Here is a 24,124-nt window from a genome sequence, read left to right on the forward strand (position 1 = left end):
CTGGTCCAAAGGGAATAACTCTGCTAGGATACAGGATTTGTGCAGGACTGAGGATACAGATAGCGTTAAGATTGAATTTCATGGGTTTTATGGATAAGGCTCATCCTATAGAAAAGATGTCTGAGAGAGGCTCTCATCAATTGTTTCTAAATAACCGAAAGGCAGCAGTCAAATGGGTGGGGATGGACTCTTTTGGGTGGTGAGGGGAGACCTTATTGCTCTCTATAACTTCCTGAAGGGAGGTTGTAGTGAGCTGGGGGTTGGCCTCTTCTCTTGTGTCATTAGGGATAGGACCAGAGGGAATGGTTTCAAGCTGCAGCAGGGGAGACTCAAGGTGGACATTAGGAAGTATTACTTCTCAGGAAGGGTGGTCAGGTATTGGAATGCACTGCCCAGGGAGGTGGTGGAGTCACCGACCATGGGAGTGTTCAAGAAACGTTTGGATGTTGTGTTGATGAATATGATTTAGCTGGGAAGTATTGGTAATGGTTGGACTAGATGATCTTCTAGGTCTTTTCCAACCTTGATAATTCTGTGATTCTGTGAGCAACAACAGAACAAGCAGCAATGAATGTGGAACACAGCAACCCAACCACAGCCACCACAACCGGCCGCCAGGCGGGGCCAGCCCCGGGCCTCACACGGGCGGCCCTGAGGGGACAGCGGCGCCCCCGCACGGAGACCGAAGGCATCCAGACCCGGCACGGCTCGGAGCTCGGGGCGGGCCCGGCGCTGGAGGCAGTTCCGGCGGAAGAAGGACGGCGGGGCGGTACCGTGTTGTGGCGTGGGTTCGGGATGGTGCAGGACCCGCGGGGACAGCGGGTGGCCGAGCTGCTGCTGCGGGCCGGAGCGGCGGGTGGCATCGTGTGCCTCTGCTCCCGAGCCTTCGTGGAGTGAGTGGAGCGGGGCGGCGGGGGTGGGGAGGTTAAGAGTCTCTCCAACGGGGTTTATAGTGCTGCCATTCTTTGTCCGCTGACCGTCAGCATCGCTGTTTGTGTTTGCAGGGATCGGAAGTTATATAAGCTGGGATTAAAAGGATTTTATATCAGAGATGACGACGAGAGTACGGGTGAGATAATAGCGTTGGTTGTACGGTACGGTGTGGTAATGCGTGGAGTGAGCTGTGTGTGGGTTACTGAGGTGCGGTAGGACTATATCGCTTTCACTTGTGCTTCTTGTTTTCCTCTGGCCTTTGTCATGATGTGCACGTCTGGTGTTGCTCAAATAATTGCTAGCTGTGCAGGCAGGGATTCCACAGCTGGAGAGATGGCTGGGGAGCACCGAGTGGGGAAAGGAGGGAGCCTTGGGCTCTGCTGCTCAGCTACAGCCAAAACACAGCTGTGTTATCAGCATAGCCACCAGTCCAAACACAGTGCTGTATGGGCTGCTGAGAAGGGAGTTAACTGCGACCAGCTCAGCCCCAGTCTGACGTTTGGGCTGTTGAAGCCTTATTTTGATTACTGCTGTTGTCTTGCGCTCTTGTTCTCCGCTTGTTTTTACTCCCTCTTTTTGCTGAAGAAGTACGTGTGTAAAAAGAGCCTTGAGGGTAGAGCCGTAAGAAGCAACTGAGGCCTGATGTGATAATACACCCCTGCTGCTTTTGTACGGTGGCAAATGCAGTGTGGTCCTGAAAAAGATCAACTAAGACAGCTGAAATATTGACGCAGATGAAAAGTTTACAATTCATGGAAGTGCTAATTTTACAAGTGTGTATATATATATATAATGTATAAAACTTTGTATTGATGTTAACGTTGTGTCAGTGAACTAGTGCAAAAGATGAAAAATGCTCAATCTGTTAATAGCTTTCAGGTGCTTATAAGGTATTCTTTAAATGAAACAGAAAGCTGTAGAGGTAGTGCTGGTGTTTGTTACAGGATTTGCTGATGCACTGAGTTATCGGGGTGCTACAAGAATGAAAGGGACAGGCTCTGTCAGGTGATAGGATAAGAGGAAATGGTTTCAGACTGAAAGAGAGGAGAATTAGGTTGGCTACAAGGAAAAAGTCTTTCACAGTGGGGGTGCTGAGGCACTGGAACAGGTTGCCCAGAGGTGTGGTGGGTGCCCCATACTTGGGACACTCAGGGTCAGGCGGGAGGGGGCTCTGAGCAACCTGATGTAGCTGTAGTGTCCCTGTTCATCACAGGGGAATTGGACTAGATGACTTTTAAAAGTCTCTGATTGCAGAACCTGGAAGGTTGTATTCAGTCAATGTTATTTGTTCACAGGAGAGGAACAAGCATCTGAGCAGGAAAACGGTTGTCCCGCTGTGACGTTGGGAGTGGACACTGACTGTGCTCTGGACCTGGAAGAAGCTGAACTAGACTCAGAGGCCGAGCTTATGAAGAGCATGGGGTTACCTCTTCACTTTGGTGGGCACTCAGCTCACAGGGACTTTGTGGTAAAAATTACCGTGCTTTATTGTTTCTGTTTACTTCATGTTCCAGATTGTAGGGGCATGCCTACTCCTTAGTTACATCTGAAACTGCAATTTATGGATGTGTATCCAAGTTGCTTCACTCAGGTTTTCTAGCAGTGTGGGATGTCATGGTCTGTGCAGCCTATAAAAGTCACTTGCTGTTTGGGCTTGGCAGGGTCAGGCTGTGCTTTGTGCTTCCATGTCTGTATTGCTCATGCTGCTATGAGGAGCTGATTTAAGGCAGTAATGCTCATGTCATACTGCAGGACAACTAATATACTGCAAGCTGTCTGATTAACCATCTGGCTGTAGGTAATAATAGAAAAAGTTCTGTGCGTTCCCCTTGTAGCTGGTCAAACCAAGCTGTTCCAAAGGACAGAGCTTGAACTTGGGTCCTCTGCTTCCTGCAGTGAGCAGCTGGGCTTTATGGGTAGGCTAAAGTTGTGCGTCAGTGGGAAAAGGGTAGTGAGATATTCAGTACCCGCTTCATAGAGTTACAAACCTCTCTAGAAGTGAGAGTGCCTTTGTGCGGAGCACTCTGCGATTCTGGGCTGATTAATTTCTCAATAAATAGGAGGAGCTTGTAAATTGTTTTACGTGATGACACATAAATAGACCTTCCAGACATCTGAGTTCAAGCTCACAATATGCATGTATGATTTGTGCAGCTATATAACAGTAGTGTAAATAAGTCAAGTGAGAAGATAATGCGTTTTTCTAGATTACTGCTAAGAGTTGTGCTTTTCACCATATACATTAACGTGACATTGTGAGAAGTGTGAATGAAAGTTTAATGTCCATTCTCTTAAGCCAGCTCCTTGACAGGCTGCATTATGCATTTGTTAATGCAACAAAACCTGGGGTTACAGCTAATGAGGCATTTGGGGTAATGTCTGCATACTTGCAGTCTGTTGGCCATGTGAGTTGTTTTCCCTCACCACCACCACCACGCTTTTACCTGTGAAATTTAATTGGACAGTTTATTCAGAAACTTGGCAGATTTATCTTATATAACATTTTGTTGCTTGGGGTGTTTTGCTTACGAGCAATGATCATTGTGGGATGGAAGGAATATTTCATCAGTCATCTTTAGCTGGGCATAAATTGGTTCTGTAAGCAAGGCAGGTGTCAGGCAATGGTAAGTGTTGGCCTCTGTGGCACTCCAAAGAAGTCCTTGGTGTTACTGAGCGATACTCTTGAGCTAAACTCAGTTACCCCACAGTGACACTACACACCCTACTAATCTCCCCATAGCGCTTCATGGTCTTTCACACTGATGTCTTTCCTCTTAAATCACTGAATAATAATGAACAACTTCCCTCCCAACTTCTATCTGGAATTCTACCTTTTCGTGATCCTTTTTGCAGATATGCTCACAGCTGTTTCTTAGAAATCTCAGGCAAAATGACAGGGTCCTATCAGACCTGTATAATCCTATTCCTCTTCTGAGGGGAGAAAGCTAACAGTTGATTTACAGAGTGAGGGAGTCACAACAAGCAGAAATGTGCTTACAGGGAGGGAAGTAAAGGACTGCATGTGTGTTGTGAACTTCTGAATATGTTTATCCTTTATATTGTAGGCAAAAGAAAAATACAGAAAGAGAACTAACATGAAGTTTATGAAAAAGAAAAAGAAGAAGAGAAAAGAATTACAGCAAAAACACCAGGATAAAATGGAGAAGGGATGCCAGGATCACACTTGTGGTGATCATAAGCAGCCCATCTCAGATGAGCCAGCCTCAGCTACAGAGCAAAGTGCAGAAAACAGCAAATCTCAGATTGCAGGTGAAGGGAACTGTGAAAGTTCAGAGAGTCTTGTTAATGAGGCGTTACCCACTGAACAGAAATGGGAGAAGTACTGGAACGAGTATGGAGAGGGCCTTCTTTGGCAAAGCTGGCTGGAGAAGCATAAGGATGTCTCGTCACCTGAAGCCATGGCAGCATCTGAGCCTTGGAACAGTCCAGACACCAAGGAGGAGTGGGAGCAGCATTATAGCGAACTGTACTGGTATTACTGGGAACAGTTTCAATACTGGACAAATCAGGGGTGGACTACAGAGAGCTCACACACTGACAGTGCCCAGCTGAATGGGGTTATGCAGGAGACTGATCTTTCGCAAGAAATGGACCTGGTCTACCCAGAGGTTGAAGGCAGCAAAGTGGTGATCTTGGAGCTGTCTCCTCCTCACTCCAGAAGTGAGGAAAAACTCACTTCGAGTGCTGAGCCCCATCATGAGATAATCTCTGGGATTTGTAATTTAAGCCTAAACTTGGACACACTGGAGCAGAAAAGCGCACCTCTAAAAGAAATCAATGAAGATCTTCATGAGCACAGTTCATGTAACAGTGAAAGCCAGTGTCCCTGTGTTTCAAGCCAGAAGGAACCATGTGATGGAGGAACCAGGAAAAGGAGGGCATCTTGTGAAAATAGAAGTATTAACCAGTCAGGTAATACACAATCAGCTAACATCAATTCTACCGCTATAACTCTTAAGTGGTTATACATAAAAAACAAGAGCCTATCTTTATCACTCTGTTTTACAACATAGACTGAGTATTTTGTGGAAATACTGCATAATTAATTCCTTTTTTTCCCCTCTGATTCCCTGGAACGCCTCTCTAGGCTGTATATTGAATGTATTCTTCAGCCGCAACTGATTTTAACTCAATATACACTCCCAAATGTATCACTAAAAGTGATAAGAGAGCAGAGTTTGTGCTTTACTGGTTTATTAATTAGCAGCTTATTCAGCTTGTGCTTCTTTTTTCACTGGTAGTTTGAGAAATATTCCCAAAAAAGCATTTTCACAGTTTGGTTTTGTTTGTTCTTGCTGGTTTTGTTTTGCTCTTCTGTTTAATAATGCCATACTTGAAATTAAACTCTTGTCCTTCTGTTACTATGGACTTCCAGAGGTGAATTAGGCAGTGAGCTGCCGTCATCTTTACAACCCCAAATTCGTGTGCCTGCATCATGTGAAAATGGCAGTTCACGAAGGAGTATGGTGAGAGGCAGTGGCTGTGCCTTATAGTGCTGGAAGGGTTTCTACGAGGGAGATAAAAGGTTGGACGTTTTTCTCCACCATTTCTGTGTACAGAAAGGGATGTGACTATCCTGTTTGACCATGGTTTTTTCCTGCCAGAACTGCCAATAATTAGCAGTGCGACAGCTTCCTGGCAGATGTATGATTTCTCCTGCTGAAGATGAAAGATTAACTATATGAGTGAAGAGTCAGCAGCTTGCAAATTCAGTTTGATGAGGAAACCCGAGTCCATTGCTTGCTACCTCCTAAAGAAGGAAAAGCAGGTTTGCCCCCATCTTGATCCTACAGTAGAGTTGGAAGGAGAAAGATAAGAGGAAAATCTTTCTGGAGACAAAGAGAGAAGAAACTGCTTGGAATTTGTACCCCGCAAGCTTTTTATTTTTCTTGGAGAGCTGAGTTATCTTGAAATTAGTCCTGCTTAAGATATTAACACTGTAGCGTAACTAATACTGGAAGCTTGCATAGGCATGTTGTCCCCCAAAGACAGGTAAAGTTACACATGGTTTGACACTTGTGCCTTATTTGTCTGGTAAGGATATGTGAAACAATGTAAGTGTTGCTGCAGATGCACTTTAAGGATGGTAGGTTCTGAAATTTAGCGTGCTAAAGGCTTTAAAGAAGTTCTATCTTTTTAGGTTCCCAGGAGTCAGGTAACTCATGTAGCTCAAATGACAAAGAACAATTGCCGCTTTGTGATCAAGATGAAGATGAAGAAGGAGAAGAGCCTCCTGAAAACAGAAGTGCCAAAGTCAAGAGAAGGTAAGTAATGAAATCTTTTTTTTAATTTCTCAGATTATTACTTATAACATCTGTTTGACTGAGATAACGGTTTTTCACACAGAGGATGGTGTCACATTTGAACAGATTGCCCAAGGAGGTTGTGGATGCCCCATCCCTGCAGGCATTCAAGGCCAGGCTGGGTGTGACTCTGGGCAGCCTGGTCTGGTGGTTGGCGACCCTGCACATAGCAGGGGGGGTTGAAACTAGATGATCATTGTGGTCCTTCTCAACCCAGGCCATTCTATGATTCTATGACAGTCTTCCATCGCTGCCTATCACTTTACCTGGCAGCAAGTGAAGAGTATTTCTTTCCTTTATAAAGAATATATGGCCTGGATGCCGAGTTGTGCAAGGTAACAATGCCCTGTGTCACTGAAGTATATAAGACTATTAAATTGGATATGATGACTCATTTATTCAGGTTTAATTAGTGTAAAAGGTATGAGATATTACTTAATAATTTGTGTTGCTTAGCTAATGTGTTGCTAATGAAGTGCTCAGTACTGTGACGTTCACAGAATAGTTAATCTCTGCCTCGTCACAGTCTTTTTCTTTATTCTTTAGTAAATCTGTAACCACAAAGAAGATGGGAGGCTTTTCGTTCCCTCTCTAATAAATATAAAAACACGTAGATGAAGGGATGAATGGAATTATCTACTAATGACGCAGCTTTTGTTGTAACATTTTGATGTTTCTGTAAAACTAAAGGTGGATGACGTAGATAGCATCATAGGTGTTGAGGGTGATTTTGAAATAGGGTGAACAGACATTTTGTCTTCATCAGTTCCACATCAGGCTTGGTATTAAACGTTTTGAGAAATCATTACAAATATTTGGAATATCATAACTCCTATGGGAGGGCATACTGAGTTGGGTAAGAAGAAGTATCTGCTCATGCATATAAATAAGTTGGTGTTATCTGCCTTGCTCGATATCAGCAGTGTGTGGGGGATTTATTGAATTTCACTTCTAAATGGCTTCAGTGCAGGAGTTTTAATGGCATTTTTATAAGAGTGCATAGGTTTTGTGGTTTTGTTTGTTTTTGGTTTTCTTTTAATCTGTTATTTGATTGATTTGGGGTGGGAAATAACCTGCAACCTAACTTGTCGTCATCTGTGTTTTCTCCTAGCCACGAACTGGATGTGGATGAGAATCCAGTGGAAGATCCTGAGGAAACCTGTTCTATTTTGGGCTTCAAGTGTGGTGCAGGACAAAAGTAATTGCTTATGGGTTTCTTCACAGCAAGTCAGCTCTATTGATATTATTGTAGTATGCCATTAATTTGCATTCCAGTTTTGTTGAACTACTGGAAGATAATTGGTAAAGTTAATCTTTGTGCTGTAAGCTTTGGCAGTAGAAATGCAGTTAGACAGCAAGAAAAGCGCTTTGAAAGATAAGCATAAATCGTAGTGTACTTGCAGTTATATAACTGCAAACTACTGAGTACCAACCACTGAGGTGGCCCTGCTAGGCAGGGGGGTTGGAACTACATGATCCTTGAGGTCCCTTCCAACCCGGGTCATTCTGTGATTCTGTGTGAGTATTGAACTGCAATGCCCAGTCAACTAGTTAAATTTGGAATGCTAAAGTGCTGTGAGTTTAGATCCTAATTTGTAGATGTTTCATGTTGAACTGTGGGTGTTTTACATTAACTATGTTAATAAAGTATTTCCAGGTTATTGTTCGGTGGAATTTCCATTTTCAGTAGCATAACTTAAAGATATGGTTATCAATGCCTTAGAAGTAACATCACAGAGCACAGGTGGACTATAGCTTTGGTATTGGGCTCTGGTGACACATTCATATATACACACACATATATGTAAGATTCAAAAAGGAATATGCCTTGTAGTTGATTCTGTTGCTACATGTATGTTAATAAACCTTCAAAACTGTAAATTTAACAACTAAATTTTTTACTTTCTTTTATTTCAGGTATGGTGGGATTCCAGATTTCACTCACCGAAGTGTTCAGTACCTGGAGAAAAAAGCAAAACTGAAGTCCAAATTTTTGGACATGCGTAAAGCAAGGAAGAGCAAAAACACGCACATCTTCTTTACAGAAGAGCCTGAAACATCTTGCCAAACAAATAAAACTCTGAAGAAGGTGAGCATACTTGTTAGTGTTGGTGAACTGCATAGATGTCTCTGCTCCCTTAGCTCTTGGTTTATTATGTTAAGGAAACATTGCACAGAGTAGGTGATTTCATTTTCAGTCTGATCAGGTGAAGAATAATTATTGTTGGGGTGGGTATGAAAAGGCACTGGTAGACACTTAGCAGTCTAGTAAAAGGAATGTGAGCTTAATGGTGAAGTTACATGAAACCACGTACCGTATAGGTGCATCATTCCTTTAGAGATGTGTGTAGGTTTCTGTACTTACTAAGAGTATCTCTGGTCTTAAAATAAGTATGAGGACATTTGTTAGTGCAAGAATTTCAGTGGGGAGGGGGGGAAAAAATAGTGTATATAATCAACATATACTGGGATGCCTGGCTTTACCTAATACCTCACTGTAAAGCACTGTTTTCTGGTGATGGTGATGAATGTTGTATTGAACTCCTGTCTCACTGCTATAATTTGGGATCAAAAACTTGGCTGTTGCTTTCTTGTGCCTGAAGCCAACGAGGAGAGCTGTGATTATGTGAAGGTGAAAAGAAGTTACAAATTTCCTCAGTCTTTTTGGTAAGCAACTGCCTTAGGCCTAGTGCTACTCAGGGTAACTGTAATGTTAAAACCAGGCATCTGCATATACCTTTGAAGAGTTTAAACTGACATCTGTCCACTGGTTGGGATGCAGTGTGGAGTTACCTACTGTGCAGCAGATTCAATGTATGTACCATTTGGTACATCCTGGAGATCAGGCAACTCAATCTCTGCTTTGCACCTAGCTGATATCTGGTTACCAAGACAACTTACTTTGAGAAAACGTGCAAAGGGAGCAGAGCTAAGGACTCATACATTGTAGTAGGATAATTTTTTTGTGTGCTTATTTGTAGATATTTTACTTTTTTTCAAAATACAAGTGGTAGAGCATGTATCCATGGTAGGTGCTTTGGAACTGCAAGGATTTAAAACTGTCTTATTTGTACCTTATTAGCAGTGCATCTAACAGTCTGTGATATATTTCCATTCCAGGTGGAAGCATTCCTGAAGCAGGTTAATGAACCTGTGGAGGAAATCACATACCAGAAAGCCTCTCCTCCTGGTAAAGTTGAGGATTCCTCAACAAGCAGTGACTCAGAGGATCAGGAAAGTGTTGCAACTGCACAGAGTGTGAGATTCAGTATGGAAACGTCTGAGCTGCTGACTTCCAGTGTGGTTGGTGGTGAACCTGGGTCATCTAAGCTGGAAGAGGGAGCAATGGATGCAGTAGCAAACAGCACTGGATGCCAGGGCATGGAAAAGCCCAAGGGTGGCTCTGGAAGAGTGCTGGTCCCTCTGGACATACCTGATTATCTCCAGGCAGGAATGGAGGATGTGAGCCCAGGTACTCCTGTTTCCTACAAACTGGACATGACTTGGTAGTGGGGCTGTTTCTCCTTTCCCAAATTATGGTGCTGTGTGGCATTTATCTATGGTTTACCACTTGGACCAAGAGGTCTCTTTGAGTAATTTATAGCTGTACTGGTCTTCCAGGGCCACCAAAATCCTAAACCTTACCTTTATTTTAGACAGTGTTCTGTATAGATGAACAGTGACCATAGATCTGATGTGTGACCTAGCAGGTCATGTCTCTGGTTCATGCCTTTTTCCTCTGTGAGAGCTATTAATGTCAGGTAGAGGCAACGAATGTCCACTTTTGGATTCACATATACACATAGATTTAGGTTAAAAAAGAATTTCTAGAAAGAAAAGCAGTTATGGTGCAAACTTGATAATTTAACCTTCTGAAAAACAGAAAATAGGATTATTCAGCTTTCTGCATAGTTTAATCCTTCCCACAGTAATCCAGTTATGTTATAGTTATGTAAAATCCTCATCTAGATTGATTCTTATTCCTGTTTAGTATATGGGCATTAAATTGGTGTCCGATCCACATTTGCTCACTATTTAGAGCTTATTGCTATCAGCAGAAAGTCATGTCTAGCCTGCTAAGACTCCTATATAATGGGTAAAAACGTATCATTTTATAACTGTGACAGATGTCTGATAGATTACTTTATTCCTTTGTTATATAGAATGCTCTTTTTTAACTTAAATGGCTAATCTCAATAATCTGGCAGGCAGCATTAAAGGTCATTTATCAGTGTTGCCGAACTCGAGCATTTCATATCTTGGCTCTTATCTACCTGCCAGTTATATGCGTAGACTATGAAGACGGTTAGTTAACTTTTGCAGTGTCTTCCAGTTGTAGATGAAAAAAATACTGCAAAGAAGAAGGATAGAAAAAGGAGGAGAAAGCATAAGATGGCATTGGGAGAGATACCTCCTGAGATTGCTGCGGATCCTGAGCTGATCAAGTACTGGGCACAACGCTACAGGCTGTTCTCTCGCTTCGATGAGGGGATTAAACTAGATAGAGGTAAGTGTGTCTAGTGCACAGGGTGCTGACTTTGGTGGCATAAGGGGTACCCAGGCCTGTGACCTTTCTTACAGCTTATTTATTACTAATTCTTTTGATGGAAGGAACAATACTGAGTGCACAGCCAATGCACTGACAAACAAAAGAGCTTTGGGACTTCTGTCTCCCGTTTTCTAGCATGGTATGCCCTTCTTTGTGCTGGTTGTGATGCTTGCTGAAGGTCATAGTGTACCCAAGCAATGCTTGGTCAGGACTTTCTCAGAAACTCAATGACATTTTTTCTCCATAATTTATTATTATTATTATTATTATTATCATTTTTAACTTTGAAGTGCAGTGGTGAATGTAATTTAGTTCTCTTAACATTCACGGTTTTTCAGCAGTCATTTTCAAGGTTGCATTTTTCCATGTTATGTGGAAACTGCTTCTAAATTATCAGTTCATAGGTAAATAAGGAGTTAGTATTACCACCGTTTTTGGTAAGATTTTTGTTAGGCTTTCATTTCTAGTATTTTTCCATATAAACACATAGTTTGTTTGGCAGGCCAGGCATGACTGTAATGAAAATAATGTGTAGGATGTGAGAGGATATATTTCTGTTTTTACTTGTGGCAGAGCATAGTTATGACATGTATAAGGTTTTGTGCAATTGTATTTATGTATTTGTCCTTGATAAGCGCCAAGTTCAACAAAGCCTTCAGTGAGAATCAGGGATATCTATTCACTTTGGTGAGACTTTGTTTGCTTAGCAAATCACTGGACTCAACGGAGTTTATAATCTTGAAAGCCTGTATTTCCTGGTCAAACGTGCTAAGCCAAAATTGCTGGGGTTGATGCTAAACCTTCAGTTGTTTGTTTTTAATTTAGATAACATTGAAATAAGTGGCAAAAATACTTCTCTTCCCTTTGCAGAGGGCTGGTTTTCTGTTACTCCTGAGAAGATAGCAGAGCATATTGCAGTCCGTGTCGCTCAGTCATTCAACTGCAATACAATAGTGGATGCCTTCTGTGGGGTTGGAGGAAATGCTATTCAGTTTGCTTTGACCTCAAAAAGAGGTAAGTAGGCATTGTATGCAGTACATTGTTTCATTTCTTCAACCTTTTTGCCCTAAAATTAGGGAAGGAAATTAGGAAGAAGTTTTTTAGGTTGAAGTTTTTCACACAGGGTGGTGATGCACTCAAACAGGATGCCCGAGGAGGTTGTGGATGCCCCATCCCTGGAGGCATTCAAGGCCAGGCTGGATGTGGCTCTGGGCAGCCTGGTCTAGTGGTTCGCAACCTTGCACATGGCAGGGGAGTTGAAACTAGTTGATCTTTGAGGTCCATTTCAACGCAGGCCATTCTATTACTCTATGAAAATTGGAGCTGGGCTTTTTTCACAGATGCATTTTTCTCCAGTGCTTCTGAAGCAGTGGGAGGTTTCTTCCTTCATCAGAATCACAATACAAGGTTTCTTTTTTTAAAGTTGACCTGTAGAACTGCTTTCCAATTTAAAGTCAAAGTTGGATTTACATTGAACGTAATAAATGTTAGTTTTAATTGACATAGTAGCTAGTCCATTGGATGCGCTGGAAATTGCTGTTAAAAGTTAAGTTCTGTTTGCAGTGCCAACCTGCAGTACACCAGAAAGCTGCTGCTTTTCTCAATAGTGCATTAAGACTATGTACTCAAAGGCATGTTTCATGTGAACTGTACTTAAAACATCGGAATGGGATCACCTCTGTCTGTGCAGCAGGACCTAATACAGAAAAGCAATGATAACTTGATATTAGTGTAATTTCTTGTTTCCAGGTAATGAAATTGCAGTGAATCATGAGTGCTTTCTGTAAATACATTAACTACTTAATCCTCCCCTATTCATGAAACACTGGTAAAATACCAGCTCATCTAACACTTCCCAGTAATTTCTGAGCAAGAAAAATGGTAGTTCGTGCTGCACTAAATTGGTAGGCTATGATGCATTCTATAAATATTTCCTAAATTTCACATACTTTATATAATTATATACTGCCATTGTATCATAATTTTTGTACTACACTGCGTGTTTTTCCAACTCAGTTTTCAGTGTAATGCGATCAGCCACAAGGCAAACATTCATCTTTGACAAGAGAGAAGAATGGGTTTCCAGTTGACTCTGTGGAAGCTGTTGGGCTCCTGCCCGGAGAGAAGATGGGAAGCCTTCCTCACTTAGGCAGACAGCCTTGCCTGTCCTATGCTTGTGCTGAGGAGTGTTGTAGTAGATGTGTGATTCCCAAAACTTAAACAGCGTGCTAAGTCTTCCCACAGTCTTGGCTATGGTATTGCTGTCACTTTGGTGTGAATGCATGGAGCTTCTACTGTAAAGTAAAGGACCCTCTTTTCCCTTTGAGGAGCTGGAGTTTCATGTCTACCGCCATGCAGAAAATGAAGTGCTTAGCACATGAAATGAAATTACGGATGTGATGTGTATCTGGTTGCTACAAGAGAATGTTGTGAAACTTTTGTTTGGTAACTGGGTGGCATCTGTGTGGTGATCGGATGTTTTGTGCACTTTGCAGCCCACGTTACCTGTGCACTTCCTCTCTCGTTCACTTGCAGTGATTGCTGTTGATATCGATCCTGAGAAACTCAGCCTTGCACGCAGCAACGCCGAGGTGTACGGCGTGGCCAACCAGATCGAATTTGTGTGCGGAGACTTCATGGTGCTGGCTGCTGACCTGAAAGCAGATGTTGTGTTCCTTAGCCCTCCTTGGGGTGGGCCTGACTATGCCACTGCTGAAATCTTTGACATCCAAACTATGATTTGCCCAGATGGATATCCTTTCAAAGCTCTGTGTTACCATGGATGTCATTTTCAGTCCTTTTTTTTTTTTCTTCCCTGTTTCTCTTGAGGTGGGCTTTGCCATGTCCAGCTGGTTGACTGAAAGTGACTGTCTGGATGAGGTGCTACAAGATACGGTTTAGTAACTTAGTGCTAGTAATGGTGATATGAGAACAGTTGGACTAGATGATCTTGTAGGTCCTTTCCAACATTGTGATTCTATGATTTCTTGTTGTTGCTATTTAAAAAAGGTCAATAATGGTGAAATAATTGACTTTCTGCATTTAGTGCTAACTTCTGCATTCTAGAGCAGTATCTAATTACACAGACATTCCATTATTGCGTATTAAGCTTTCAAAATGAATTAATATATAATAGTTTCTCCATCCATGCACTACCTTTTTTTTCCTTTACTGGCTTCTACATTTGAAATTTTCAGGCTCTCCAAGAAGATCACAAACAACATTGTGTATTTTCTACCTCGGAACGCTGACATTAACCAGGTATGTTACTGGATAACGGCTTGGTAACTACCAAAACATCAACTGGCTTAGAACATAGATAGTATAAGCACAAAGTTAAGATTTTTAAGTCTATTCAGTTGAACGTGTTTGGCTGTTTTGTTTAAAATCTGAACCTTATATTGAGTGGTGTCTGTGTTTCTAGCACTTCTGGCGTATATAGAAATGGGAGTAGTAGATGATTTCCATTATCTTGATACTATTCCTTCATAGAGCAGCAGACTGGAGGTACTTACAATCCAGGTGTGGTATATTTGGGTGCTAGATGGATACATTAATATAAAAGAAAGAAGGTATATTAACCAGCTCATGCCATCTCATAAATAGCTGAGTCCTAAACCTTTCTGGTTTTCCATTCACGAAGGAGTTGCAGGAGATCATCATACATCCTGGTATCATTAATGCCACTGCTGTCGTCCTCATTAGCACGTTAGCACTTTCTCAAGCAAGAGACATCTGTCATGCTGCCCATACAGGTGTGTAGTTACTTATGGTTTGCACGGCAGTGATTGTATTATTTAGATGTAGCATTGACTTGTTAAATGCACAGATTATTTTGCCAGCTCAGGGTGGCCATTTTTGTTGTTGATTGTTTACTTTGTGCTAGAGGCATTCGTTAGCTAAGTACTGTACCTATTTGGTTGTTCAGGTGGAATGTCAAATACAGTTTCTTCTTCAGTGATTGAAATTGAATACGTCAGTCAAATACTTCTTTATTTTGGAAGTAATTAGATGACTGTAGCACTTCCCGTGGGTGTCTGGTTTAGTTTCCTCTGTATATTTTCTATGCTAATTATGTCTTGTAGATTTATAGTTAAGACGGAGCAGTGCCTTATGCCACAGAAGTTAACAAGTTTATTTCCAGCTTTTCCAAAAGCTTTGTCTGATGTGGAGCAGATGAGGTCTCCAGCCACTGCCTGCAGACGTGGTTAATGACAAATGGACAGCATGAGAAATGGGCTGAAATTCTGATGGCCTAGCTATTAGCATGCTCTACCTGTCTAGCACCTGTATGTGGTTGCATTAGATATTTTGCTGCCCCTACCTCTTGGTCCAGTCAGTTCTGAATATTCCTTGATGTACATCCTCAGGTTCTCCTTTACACAAATTGCTGAAAAGTGCTGTTGCTCAAAGTTGTGGCTATTTGGCCATGGCTTAGTTCTAAAAGCAGGTAGCTGTGGGCTTGGGTTCAGCTCAGGTTTCCCATCTATAGGCTGTTCTCATGGAAAGAAAGCTACTACCAGGGGCCTAGAAAACTTTGATGAAGAAAATATTTAACATTTTTTTGCAGGAGATTAAAACCTGAAATCTAAATAACTTTGATAAGGCAGCATTTACTGAGAGATTACCTGATGCCTTAGATTTGAAACTTGCAGGGTTCTTAAGTTTTATTTGTGATAGCATTGCATGGGCTTATCAGATTTGCCTCTTCAGTGTCCTTAAAAGTTCTCTCTTTGTATACATGCACATACTTGAGGCTTTCATGCATCCCTGAGCTCCTAGAAGAGGCAGTCTGGCATGTTTGGCAAGGAAGGTGGCAGTTGTTAAATCTTCGGTACTTTGCCTCTTGTCCTTTACTGACTGGCCTGAATCTACAAACAAGGTGTGTTTGGTCAGATGAAATTAATTTAGAAGCTGATTTAATTTCTGTTGCAAACTTCCATGCAGGTGTTTATACTGACTGTAAGCCAGTGTAGCAGTACAAGTTGGCTTATCTGATAGCAGATCACAGGTTTGTAGAAATAGATGCCAAGCAATTGGAATCAACCTTAGAGCTAAAATCATGCTTATCCTTTAACTGTGAGGGTGCAGATGTACAGGAAATCATACACACCTCTTTTTGGTGTTAGATATGTAGGATAGTGTGATTTCTTGCTGTGAAAGCAGGTGGTTGTTGACCTCAACAGGACTGTTTCTGAGTGCTCTGCATTCATTGCCTTCTTGGTAAATCAGACTTCCAACCTTGTTCTGTATGGCTTTATTCCAAAAGTGATGAGTACTATGCCTGCGTAGTCCTATGACTTTTCTGAATCAAGTTGGTCTTGCAGAGAGGAGAGAGGTTTTTCCTTTGGCTGAATCCACTTAGAAAATTCTGTGAATTTAGGGGGAAGAACAAACTTCTGTACTTCTGCCTCAAGAGGGAGCATTGAACCAGTAAAACACACTTGGTGTATTGGCAAGAAATAGGAAACATTTCTCTTTGTGGCATCCAGTCTTCTGATTTATAAGTATGTGCTTAATTCAAAATGCATAATGCATAGGTCCATTTTTAGGTTGAATCAATCTTTCAAAAATGTTCTTTCTGGTTAGGGAATATTCAGGAGTCGTTATATATGTGTGTGTACATGAAAACATAGTTCATATTTGCAGCTCATTCTTGTTGATACCTGTCTCACTGTATCTTTGCAGCATCTTTACCTCCAAGTCTTTTCTTTAACTTTCTTTGTATTGCTTTAAAAAAGACAATCACACAGTATCACAGTCTTGTGCGGGTTGGAAAAAAGACAATAAAAGAAGTTGGGGGGTAGATTGGGTTGAGGGGCAGAATTGTGAGATTGGTGGATACTACCAGTCAGGAATGTTTTAATACTACTTCACTTCTGGGTGGGACTAAACTTTTATTTGGCTGCCAACAGTATTTTTGAAAATCAGAATAGAAACTTAAGAAATCTTTCAAGGTAGGAAAGAACTTGAAATCACTGTCTGAAATAGACATGTAGTTTCAAATCAATATAATGCTTTAGCAAACGTAAAAACATTTGGGTAGTTGAAAGCTGTTCTTGCCTTCTGCGAGAAGAATTAATGATACTAACTTAAGCTGTTAGTTGAAAAAATAAATAAATGAAGATATCTGCGCCTTGACAAAATTCAGATGAAAATACATTTCCTGCTCTTGCGCTGCTGCTAATAGACTTTGTGAACAGCAAGGAACCTGAAGTTGGGGAATGTTCAACCTTTTCCAACATCTTTGTCATCAGCTGGATCATTTCCATCAAATCAAGGGAAAGAAAGGAGATACCTGTAGGAGATGCTATGTTTGGATCTTAAAACTTCAGCTAAGCCTAATCAAGACCTGCGTGAGTGATTGGAGCAGCAAGCTGGGTTGAGATTGATTAAATAATGTTCAGCAAGCTGTGCTAAGCCTCATTGCGTATTCACCTTAGGGACTGGCATTTATCCTAAGTATCCTGATTTGTTGCACAGCCTGTTTTTTTCTCTTTTGTATCTTAATATTTGCAGCAAAGAGGGAAGACGCTGGAGTTTACTGTAGGAGGTTCTTCACAGTGATTTCACCTTATTAGCAAAGACGTGCTTTTGTTATGTAGGACACTGAAACTTATAGAATCTTCCTAGGTGTTCACACACTAATGCTGCAGACAGTTCTGCATGATTTGGGTGCTGCTGCTGAGGTGTTTGTCCTGCTACTGGTTGTCAGGATGGGATCAGGCTCTATGTTGCCTTCTGAAAAACTGGCATGACTGATATGCTGATATCAAGCAAAATGCTCATGACTTCGACAGTGAAGAAAAGAATGTGTGTCATGCAGATCCTTTTTCTTTTCTTGCCTTTGTTTCCTCAATATGGTCGTTCTCCATTTTTGGAAGATCAAGATTGTAAATGAAACTTTGATTTTTGTCTGCAAATCTTGTGCCTGGATGATGAGATGTTTGTTGTGCTTCACATTTTGAAAGATGACCTGGAACTGTGTGGACTTTATAAGGTCCTTCCAACCCAAGCTATTCTTTGATTCCATAATAATACGTTTTAGAAGCTTTTTGAGTGGCAGTTTGTCCTTGTTAATCCACCAGGCTTCACTGAGCCCTTCCAAGGAAAGCTTGCAGCTAGCAGCTAGCACATAATTAAATTTGCAACCTCCTGCAGTTTAAATTAAAGCATGGTGGTGGAGTATTTGCGTTCTCCTGTTCTGAATGTTGGTGGTCCTATCTGAGCAATCAAGTTATATATAGCTACACATAGCATGTGGATATTGTGCTCTCAGGTATCCTTCAGCAAATGCCACCTGTTAGCAGAGGATTGACGTTTACTTGCGCTACTGAAAAAGTATTCCGGTTGGTTTTCTAAGAAAAATATGTAGTGAAGACTTCAGTTAGATATGATTTGCTCGTTCATACTTATATGTGCTTAGTTATATAAATTGTGTTCCAAACTTGGGACTGGATCATCCCAGGTAATTTCAGTGTTTGTATATTAAGTTGACTGATCCATTCAATATTTCTGAAAAGTCAAGAAACTATAGCTACTAGAGGCATTCTCTACCACTTTTTGCGAGAGTCATTTACAGTAAAATAGGACAAAATTAACATCTTCCTAGGGGGAAAAAAGAATTAAATGGGTTGCCTTGCAGTGTTAACTGCTTTTAGAATTTCAAGAAGGAAAAAGATAAGTCATAAAATTAACATTTTTGATCACTTGCCAGTTCAGGCTCTGGTGCTATTTATAAATCGGGCTGCTTCTGCTTTTTTACTTGAGTGGCAGGTTCCTCTTTGACGAGAATGTGGTACTGAAGGATGAGCAAACTGCTCATACTGTTGTTTGTATCTGCATGATAAAGAAAGGAAAAATAAAAGGTTGGGGGGGTGAAAGGAAAGTAAATGCCTGTTTTAGATAAGTGTGAATTTTCTGGGCAAGTCAGTAAAGGTTCAAGGTATAATTTAGATTAATTTGTTATTTCCTCTTGATGGTAGGCTGCTTTTTTACTTGCAGTAAAATAGAGGAAGCTCAGCATGTTTATATTTAAACCCATGCTACAGAGCGAAGTCTTGGAGGAGTTCAGAAGTGGCAATAACACAAGCCAAACTTCACATTTTAGCTGGCAATGTCATGGACATCTTGTTTTAAAGATCAGCGCAAGCCTGCTGGCCTGCAGACCTTTTGTTTTTTATTTTGTTGGTGCGCAAAGTTTTCCAGCATAGGGGACCACAGAGATGGCTTTGCAGTATCAGGCTGGAGGAGCACTGAGGGGAGCAGGCCCGCTTGGGAGCAGCGCACCACAGCAGCTGCCTTCCATCTGCCATCTGCCAGAGCACTGCTGGGCACGGTAATGGTGAGCGGAAGGGGACAGAGGGTTGTGTGCTTCAGTCCAAAAGGCAAAGTCCACAACAGTGTTTCCCTTGCAGTTGTCTGTTGCAATCATTAAGCAACGAAGTCTCTCACTGGGCTCGATCAACGGAGCGTGAACGGTGACATTCTCACTCAGGTGGCTGCAGACAGGGCCTGTGTTCCCCTCAGCCTGTCTGCCCACTTCATTCTTCAGCGGTTGCTCAGCTGCCAGCTGCCTTACTGTCAACACTGGCTGAAATTCACCTGCACACAGCAGCAGCTTTTCTTTTGTTGTTGCAACAGGGTAAAAAAGAAATGCTAGTATTTCTGAAAGCTGTTCGGTTTGGGGGCTGAATATCTTCTTGTTGTGATGTTTTTGTGTTGGTTGGCTGTGTTTTTTTTCCTTCCCCAGCTCTTCAGTGCAACCTTTGTGCTTCCCAGTTCCAGGACTTGTTTTTACTCTGCCCACAAAACTTTGCATTTTGACACTCAGGATTTTGGCTTGCTTTTTGCTGTCATCATTACCAGGCAAGCAGCAGGGTATATCTTGCATGCCTGGTGCTCTGCAAAGCAGGCTGTAGTATGTCTCAGCACAGTGTGAGAAGTAGTGATTCTTTATCTTTAGTTCTCAAATTCTCCCGCTTTCTTGGCTGACTGGACAGGGACAAATTCCAGGTCCCAAGAAAGACACAGACTCACTTCAGTGATAAAAACAGGAGGCACGCAGAGGACCGGAGTCATTAGGCACTAGCGATATCTGAGCAAAGATGTTTTACAGAACAAAAGTTTGTTTTTTCTCTTTACCTGCACATTGATTGAGCTGCTTCTTGTTCTTTTGTTTTTCAGATCGCTTCCTTGGCAGGGCCAGGAGGAAAAGTTGAAATAGAACAAAACTTTCTCAATAACAAACTGAAGACAATAACAGCTTATTTTGGGGATCTAATAAGGCCTGACCTCTCCTGAATTTCACGTGTGTTCTTCCAGGCGCAACCTCCTTGACTATTTCACTGCGTAAACCTTTGTACAACTGGCTTGTCCAAAATGACGTAAAGCTGTTTTCTGCTTTAATTTCTATTCTGAACCATGTTTTGTTCGTTGCTGCTGACAATAAATGTTTTATAAGAATTCTGGCAAATTTCTAAAACTAGGGTAGCTGTGAACGTAGAAGAAATTTTCTAAACACAGTCTTGCAAGTTTCAATTCCAGACAGTTGAAGGGGACCTGAGGAGTTCTTTGCAGCTCTGATGTGTGCTGCTGCTGTACTCACTCCATTGTGGATATTCAGGGTGTTTAATAGTTTGAAAGACACTAAGTGTAAAGAACTGCTGTCTGTGCTTACAAAACATTAGCTCCTAAACATAACATGGATCTACCTGGTGTGATACGTGCTGCCAGATGCAGCTGTCTTCTAGCTTCTAATGCTCCCTGCTCACCTGGAACCTTTTCAGTTTTCTTCATAGCATGAAGGCCCATACATATGCTGTAGTGAGTTCTGCAGCTTGCTGCAGCTTGCAGAGAGAATAGGGTGTGTTTGTGGCTGGCAGCAGGGCTGTACCCTCTGCTTTGCTATTTATTCTTGTTTGGTTTTTTTTCCCCCTCTTACAGATATTCAGGACAAACCTGACTGGAGGTTGGTCCCAGTAGCTTTATTGGAGGAGTTACACACAGGTTTGCGTCCCCTTTTGGGCACCCTCTCCTCGTGCAGGCAGCACGGAGCAGCAGGGGGAGCACTAATCTGCAGTGGGAGTAATCCACTCCCAGTCTGGGTTTTGAGGGAGAACTGTTGCCTTCAGACATTTCTCCGAGCAAAAAAGGAGGCAGGCAAGAAGAGAAGTGTTTGTAGGGCACAGACATGGAATTCTCATTGAAACACACTTGTAGAAAGTATGCAAGATTAGTGTTGACAGTGCTTTTGAGGTAAGAGCGTAGGAATACAATGTTGAAGATGAGAAGTGTTGATTCTCCTCCACTTGGAGTGCAGCAAATCATGATGCTGAAGGCAGCAATGTCTAAGCACTGATCCATGGATCTGTGCTGACAAACAAAGCTTTGTAGAATAACAGTGTGGAACAACCAAATGAGAAGAATTATCTTTAAAGATAATAAAGATATATTTAAAGATTTGATCAAATCAAATAAAGATTTGATCAGTTAAGTGACTTTAAATCAGTTAAGGTTTGTGTATGTGGGTTGTTAAAAACACACATGTAACTTGACTCAGTGTCAAAATTCAGTAAAGAAACACCTAGGAATGAGTTTTCCTAAATTTGTTGTCCTTCCAATACCAGGCAACTGCTGAGGTGTTAAATGAACGTTTCCTACCTTCACATGAGGTATAATCAGAAGGTGGTCTGATTTTGTTCAGCGCCCAGTTCTCAGGAAGTAGAAGCTGAAGCATGACATACAAAGTACAACATTTACTGTTCCAGCGTTTGCTTCCAATTTAGTGAAGTTAGTGTTAAAAATGAAAGACTTAGTTTAAGTCCTTTACTGAGCCTGGCAAGTGTGTTGAGTCAAAAATGGAAGAAAACCTTGTTCATGCCTCTTCTTCAGCATAACCAACAAGTGCAAAAGAGATGGGTTAGTGTACTGGCTGATTTGTATTGAATACCACTTGAAGTCAGAATGAATTCTACCGGGTTGTGATAAGTGGTTGTTGCCAGTTTCATGCTTGGTGTGCTTTTCCACTAGGAGAGTGGTTAGGCCCTGGAACAGGCTGCCCAGGGAGGTTGTGGATGCCCCGTCCTTGGAGGTGTTCAAGACCAGGTTGGACGGGGCCCTGGGCAACCTGATCTAGTAAAGGTGTATGTTTGGTGGCCCTGCCAGGCAGGGGGGTTGGAACTACATGATCCTTGAGGTCCCTTCCAACCCGGGTCATTCTGTGATTCTGTGATTTCCAGGTTCTGGAGAGTCTCTCAATTAAACCCTAATGGACTGACCCTAATAAAACTTTAAACCTCACATAGCTCTAAGAACTTTCACTTCATGGGTGTCAGTAGTTTCAAGCAACAAACTCTTCATAGCAGCGTCAGTCATCACATGAGTTACTGTAAGGTGTTGCTTTGTATTTTGGAACAAAAATGTAATGTGCTGAAGCAGAGTTAAATTTCCGGAGTTTTAATACTGTGTTGAGTCCAGTAGTATTTTGCATGTCACATGCAACAAGTGTTAGGCCACTAAGAAGTTACATTGCCAGCACAAAGTAAATATTCATAGAGATTTAGTTTTGTACTGTTTTTATTCTGCCAAAGAAGCCATGAGAAAAATGCAGAGTATTTTTTTGGAGGCTATTTATACTGACTACCATAAATGTGTACTCTTTCACTTTCTGCCATGCTCCCAAGGTTCTGATTTCTCAATTTTATCTTAATTAAATCAGGTATTAAACCAAGCCTACTGGTTCCTTTGTTTCTGCTGGCAGGGAGTGATGAAAAACATAGCTCCAGCAATCAGACCGCAAGGTGCAGAGCAGTGTCGGATCCAACGGGATGGGAGCAGGGCATTGAGGCAGCCCAACCCTCCCTTGATGGCAGGAAGCTCAGCGCCACTGAGGCAGCCGTGTTAGTGTTGTGGCAAGAATCACTGTGCCGTGTCATTTTAACGTACGGGTTTTAGAAGACCTTCCCCAAACGTAGTTTCTGAAATAACATCTGGTTCTGTATGTGCTGCTCAGGGGTTACACAAACAAATTAGTGTTACACCACTGTGACCTTGGAAACATTTAGAAGAGGGAAACCCCATAAATAGTGCAAGGAAAACTTACTTGCAGTAACTCGCTGAGCAAATCAGTAAAAACTGTGTCATATTCACTTGGTTCTCTGCACCTGAATCTGCCCAGCCTGAATAAGGAGGGCAGTCCTGACCCAGCATATAGGTTGATTGATTGGTGCTGGTTCAGCCTTTCCAGCACTGGAAACAGCATCCCTGTCCCTGGAATATCTTGTTGGGGTTCAGGGCGCTAAAAGTTGATTTTCAGTGTCAAGGAAGTTATGGGTTGCTGTATGAAACCAGAACAAAGCTATTTGGGCAAGTGTATTCAAGCGAGGAAAGCCTATGGCACGTTGGTTTTGCTTGCTTGTTTGGTTTTTTTTATTTCATTGCCAAAAAGAAGGTGGGGAGGAGGAAGCAGCAGAGGAATAAATGCTGCAAAACCGGACTTGAAACTGATGCAGAAGTTTCCCGTCACAGCTGCCAGAAGGGGAAGCTGCTGAGCACTCCAGCCCACTGGGTCAATGAGTGTTTTCCAGGCACCTGCTTGTGGAGACGCTTTGCTGGTTCCATTCATTGAAGTGCCCAAAATGCCCCCAGAGTCATATCAAACCGTAACAACAGCAACCACTACCACAATGATAAGAAGACAGTAATACAAGGTTTGTTACTTGGGAGGCTGCAGAAAGGACTGCTGGCTGAAAAGAAGCTAGAGGAATGACCAGAACCAGAAGGGCTGTTAAATGCAGTGTGCTGGAGATAAGCCCAAGCAGTGAGCACCCTCACTACAGGCACGTGGGGAGCAAGCAGGAGGAAGAACTGACTCTGCAAACAGGGCTTGGTTTCTATCTCCAGTCAGCACAGCCTGTTAGTGTACAGTCTGGCCTCATGGTGTCCCCTGAAGGTACCTGAGATGTGTTAGTACCTGGCAATATAAGCAGCATCTGGGTGCTGCAGAAGGGTTTCCCTGTGTGGGGAATTCCCCGTCAGAGCTGTGAACAAAGCTGTGCAGTACATCCGTGTAACCTACAGTACAGATTCATCATTTACTGAGGCTGGTCCTGCCAAACCCTGGATTTCTGCATCGGAAGTGCCAAGGGCCACCGTCCCTTTAGGATATGACCTTGGAAGAGTACCTCAGGGTTTTGGGGTGTAGTATTGACGCTGTCCATTCCTGTGCCCTTCCCCAAGTCTCATGAAAATGACTTACCTGAAGTCTCCCTGTGGGTTTTGCCCCATTGCCTGCCTTGTTCCAAAACCAGTCTCAATG

At 42.2% G+C, this 24,124-nt stretch overlaps 1 protein-coding gene across 2 annotated transcripts; it reads left to right on the top strand.

Moving 5' to 3' along the window:
- Positions 1–732: 732 nt before the first annotated feature.
- Positions 733–22,537, top strand: TGS1 (trimethylguanosine synthase 1). 2 transcript variants are annotated; one of them, XM_015855641.2, is made up of 13 exons: positions 733–893; positions 1,005–1,069; positions 2,229–2,401; positions 3,999–4,866; positions 6,095–6,218; positions 7,369–7,455; positions 8,175–8,346; positions 9,378–9,729; positions 10,591–10,764; positions 11,677–11,820; positions 13,342–13,558; positions 13,989–14,067; positions 19,993–22,537. In XM_015855641.2, the coding sequence occupies exons 1-13, from the start codon at positions 796–798 to the stop codon at positions 20,107–20,109; spliced, it is 2,670 nt and encodes an 889-aa protein (XP_015711127.1). In that variant the 5' UTR covers positions 733–795; the 3' UTR covers positions 20,110–22,537. The 2 variants fall into 2 exon arrangements, with proteins under 2 accessions (XP_015711127.1, XP_015711128.1); XM_015855642.2 differs by lacking the exons at positions 733–893; positions 1,005–1,069 and adding an exon at positions 1,599–1,706.
- The last annotated feature ends 1,587 nt before the right edge of the window (positions 22,538–24,124 follow it).

Source organism: Coturnix japonica, chromosome 2 (assembly GCF_001577835.2).
Source record: "Coturnix japonica isolate 7356 chromosome 2, Coturnix japonica 2.1, whole genome shotgun sequence".
NCBI classification, from domain to species: Eukaryota; Metazoa; Chordata; class Aves; order Galliformes; family Phasianidae; genus Coturnix; species Coturnix japonica.

Excerpts from the sequence above, each read along its gene's own strand:
- TGS1 (XM_015855641.2), top strand. The coding sequence starts at position 796 with ATGGTGCAGGACCCGCGGGGACAGCGGGTGGCCGAGCTGCTGCTGCGG. Across the intron at positions 2,402-3,998 it reads CAGCTCACAGGGACTTTGTG|GCAAAAGAAAAATACAGAAA; the intron begins GTAAAAATTACC and ends TTTATATTGTAG. Across the intron at positions 7,456-8,174 it reads AAGTGTGGTGCAGGACAAAA|GTATGGTGGGATTCCAGATT; the intron begins GTAATTGCTTAT and ends CTTTTATTTCAG.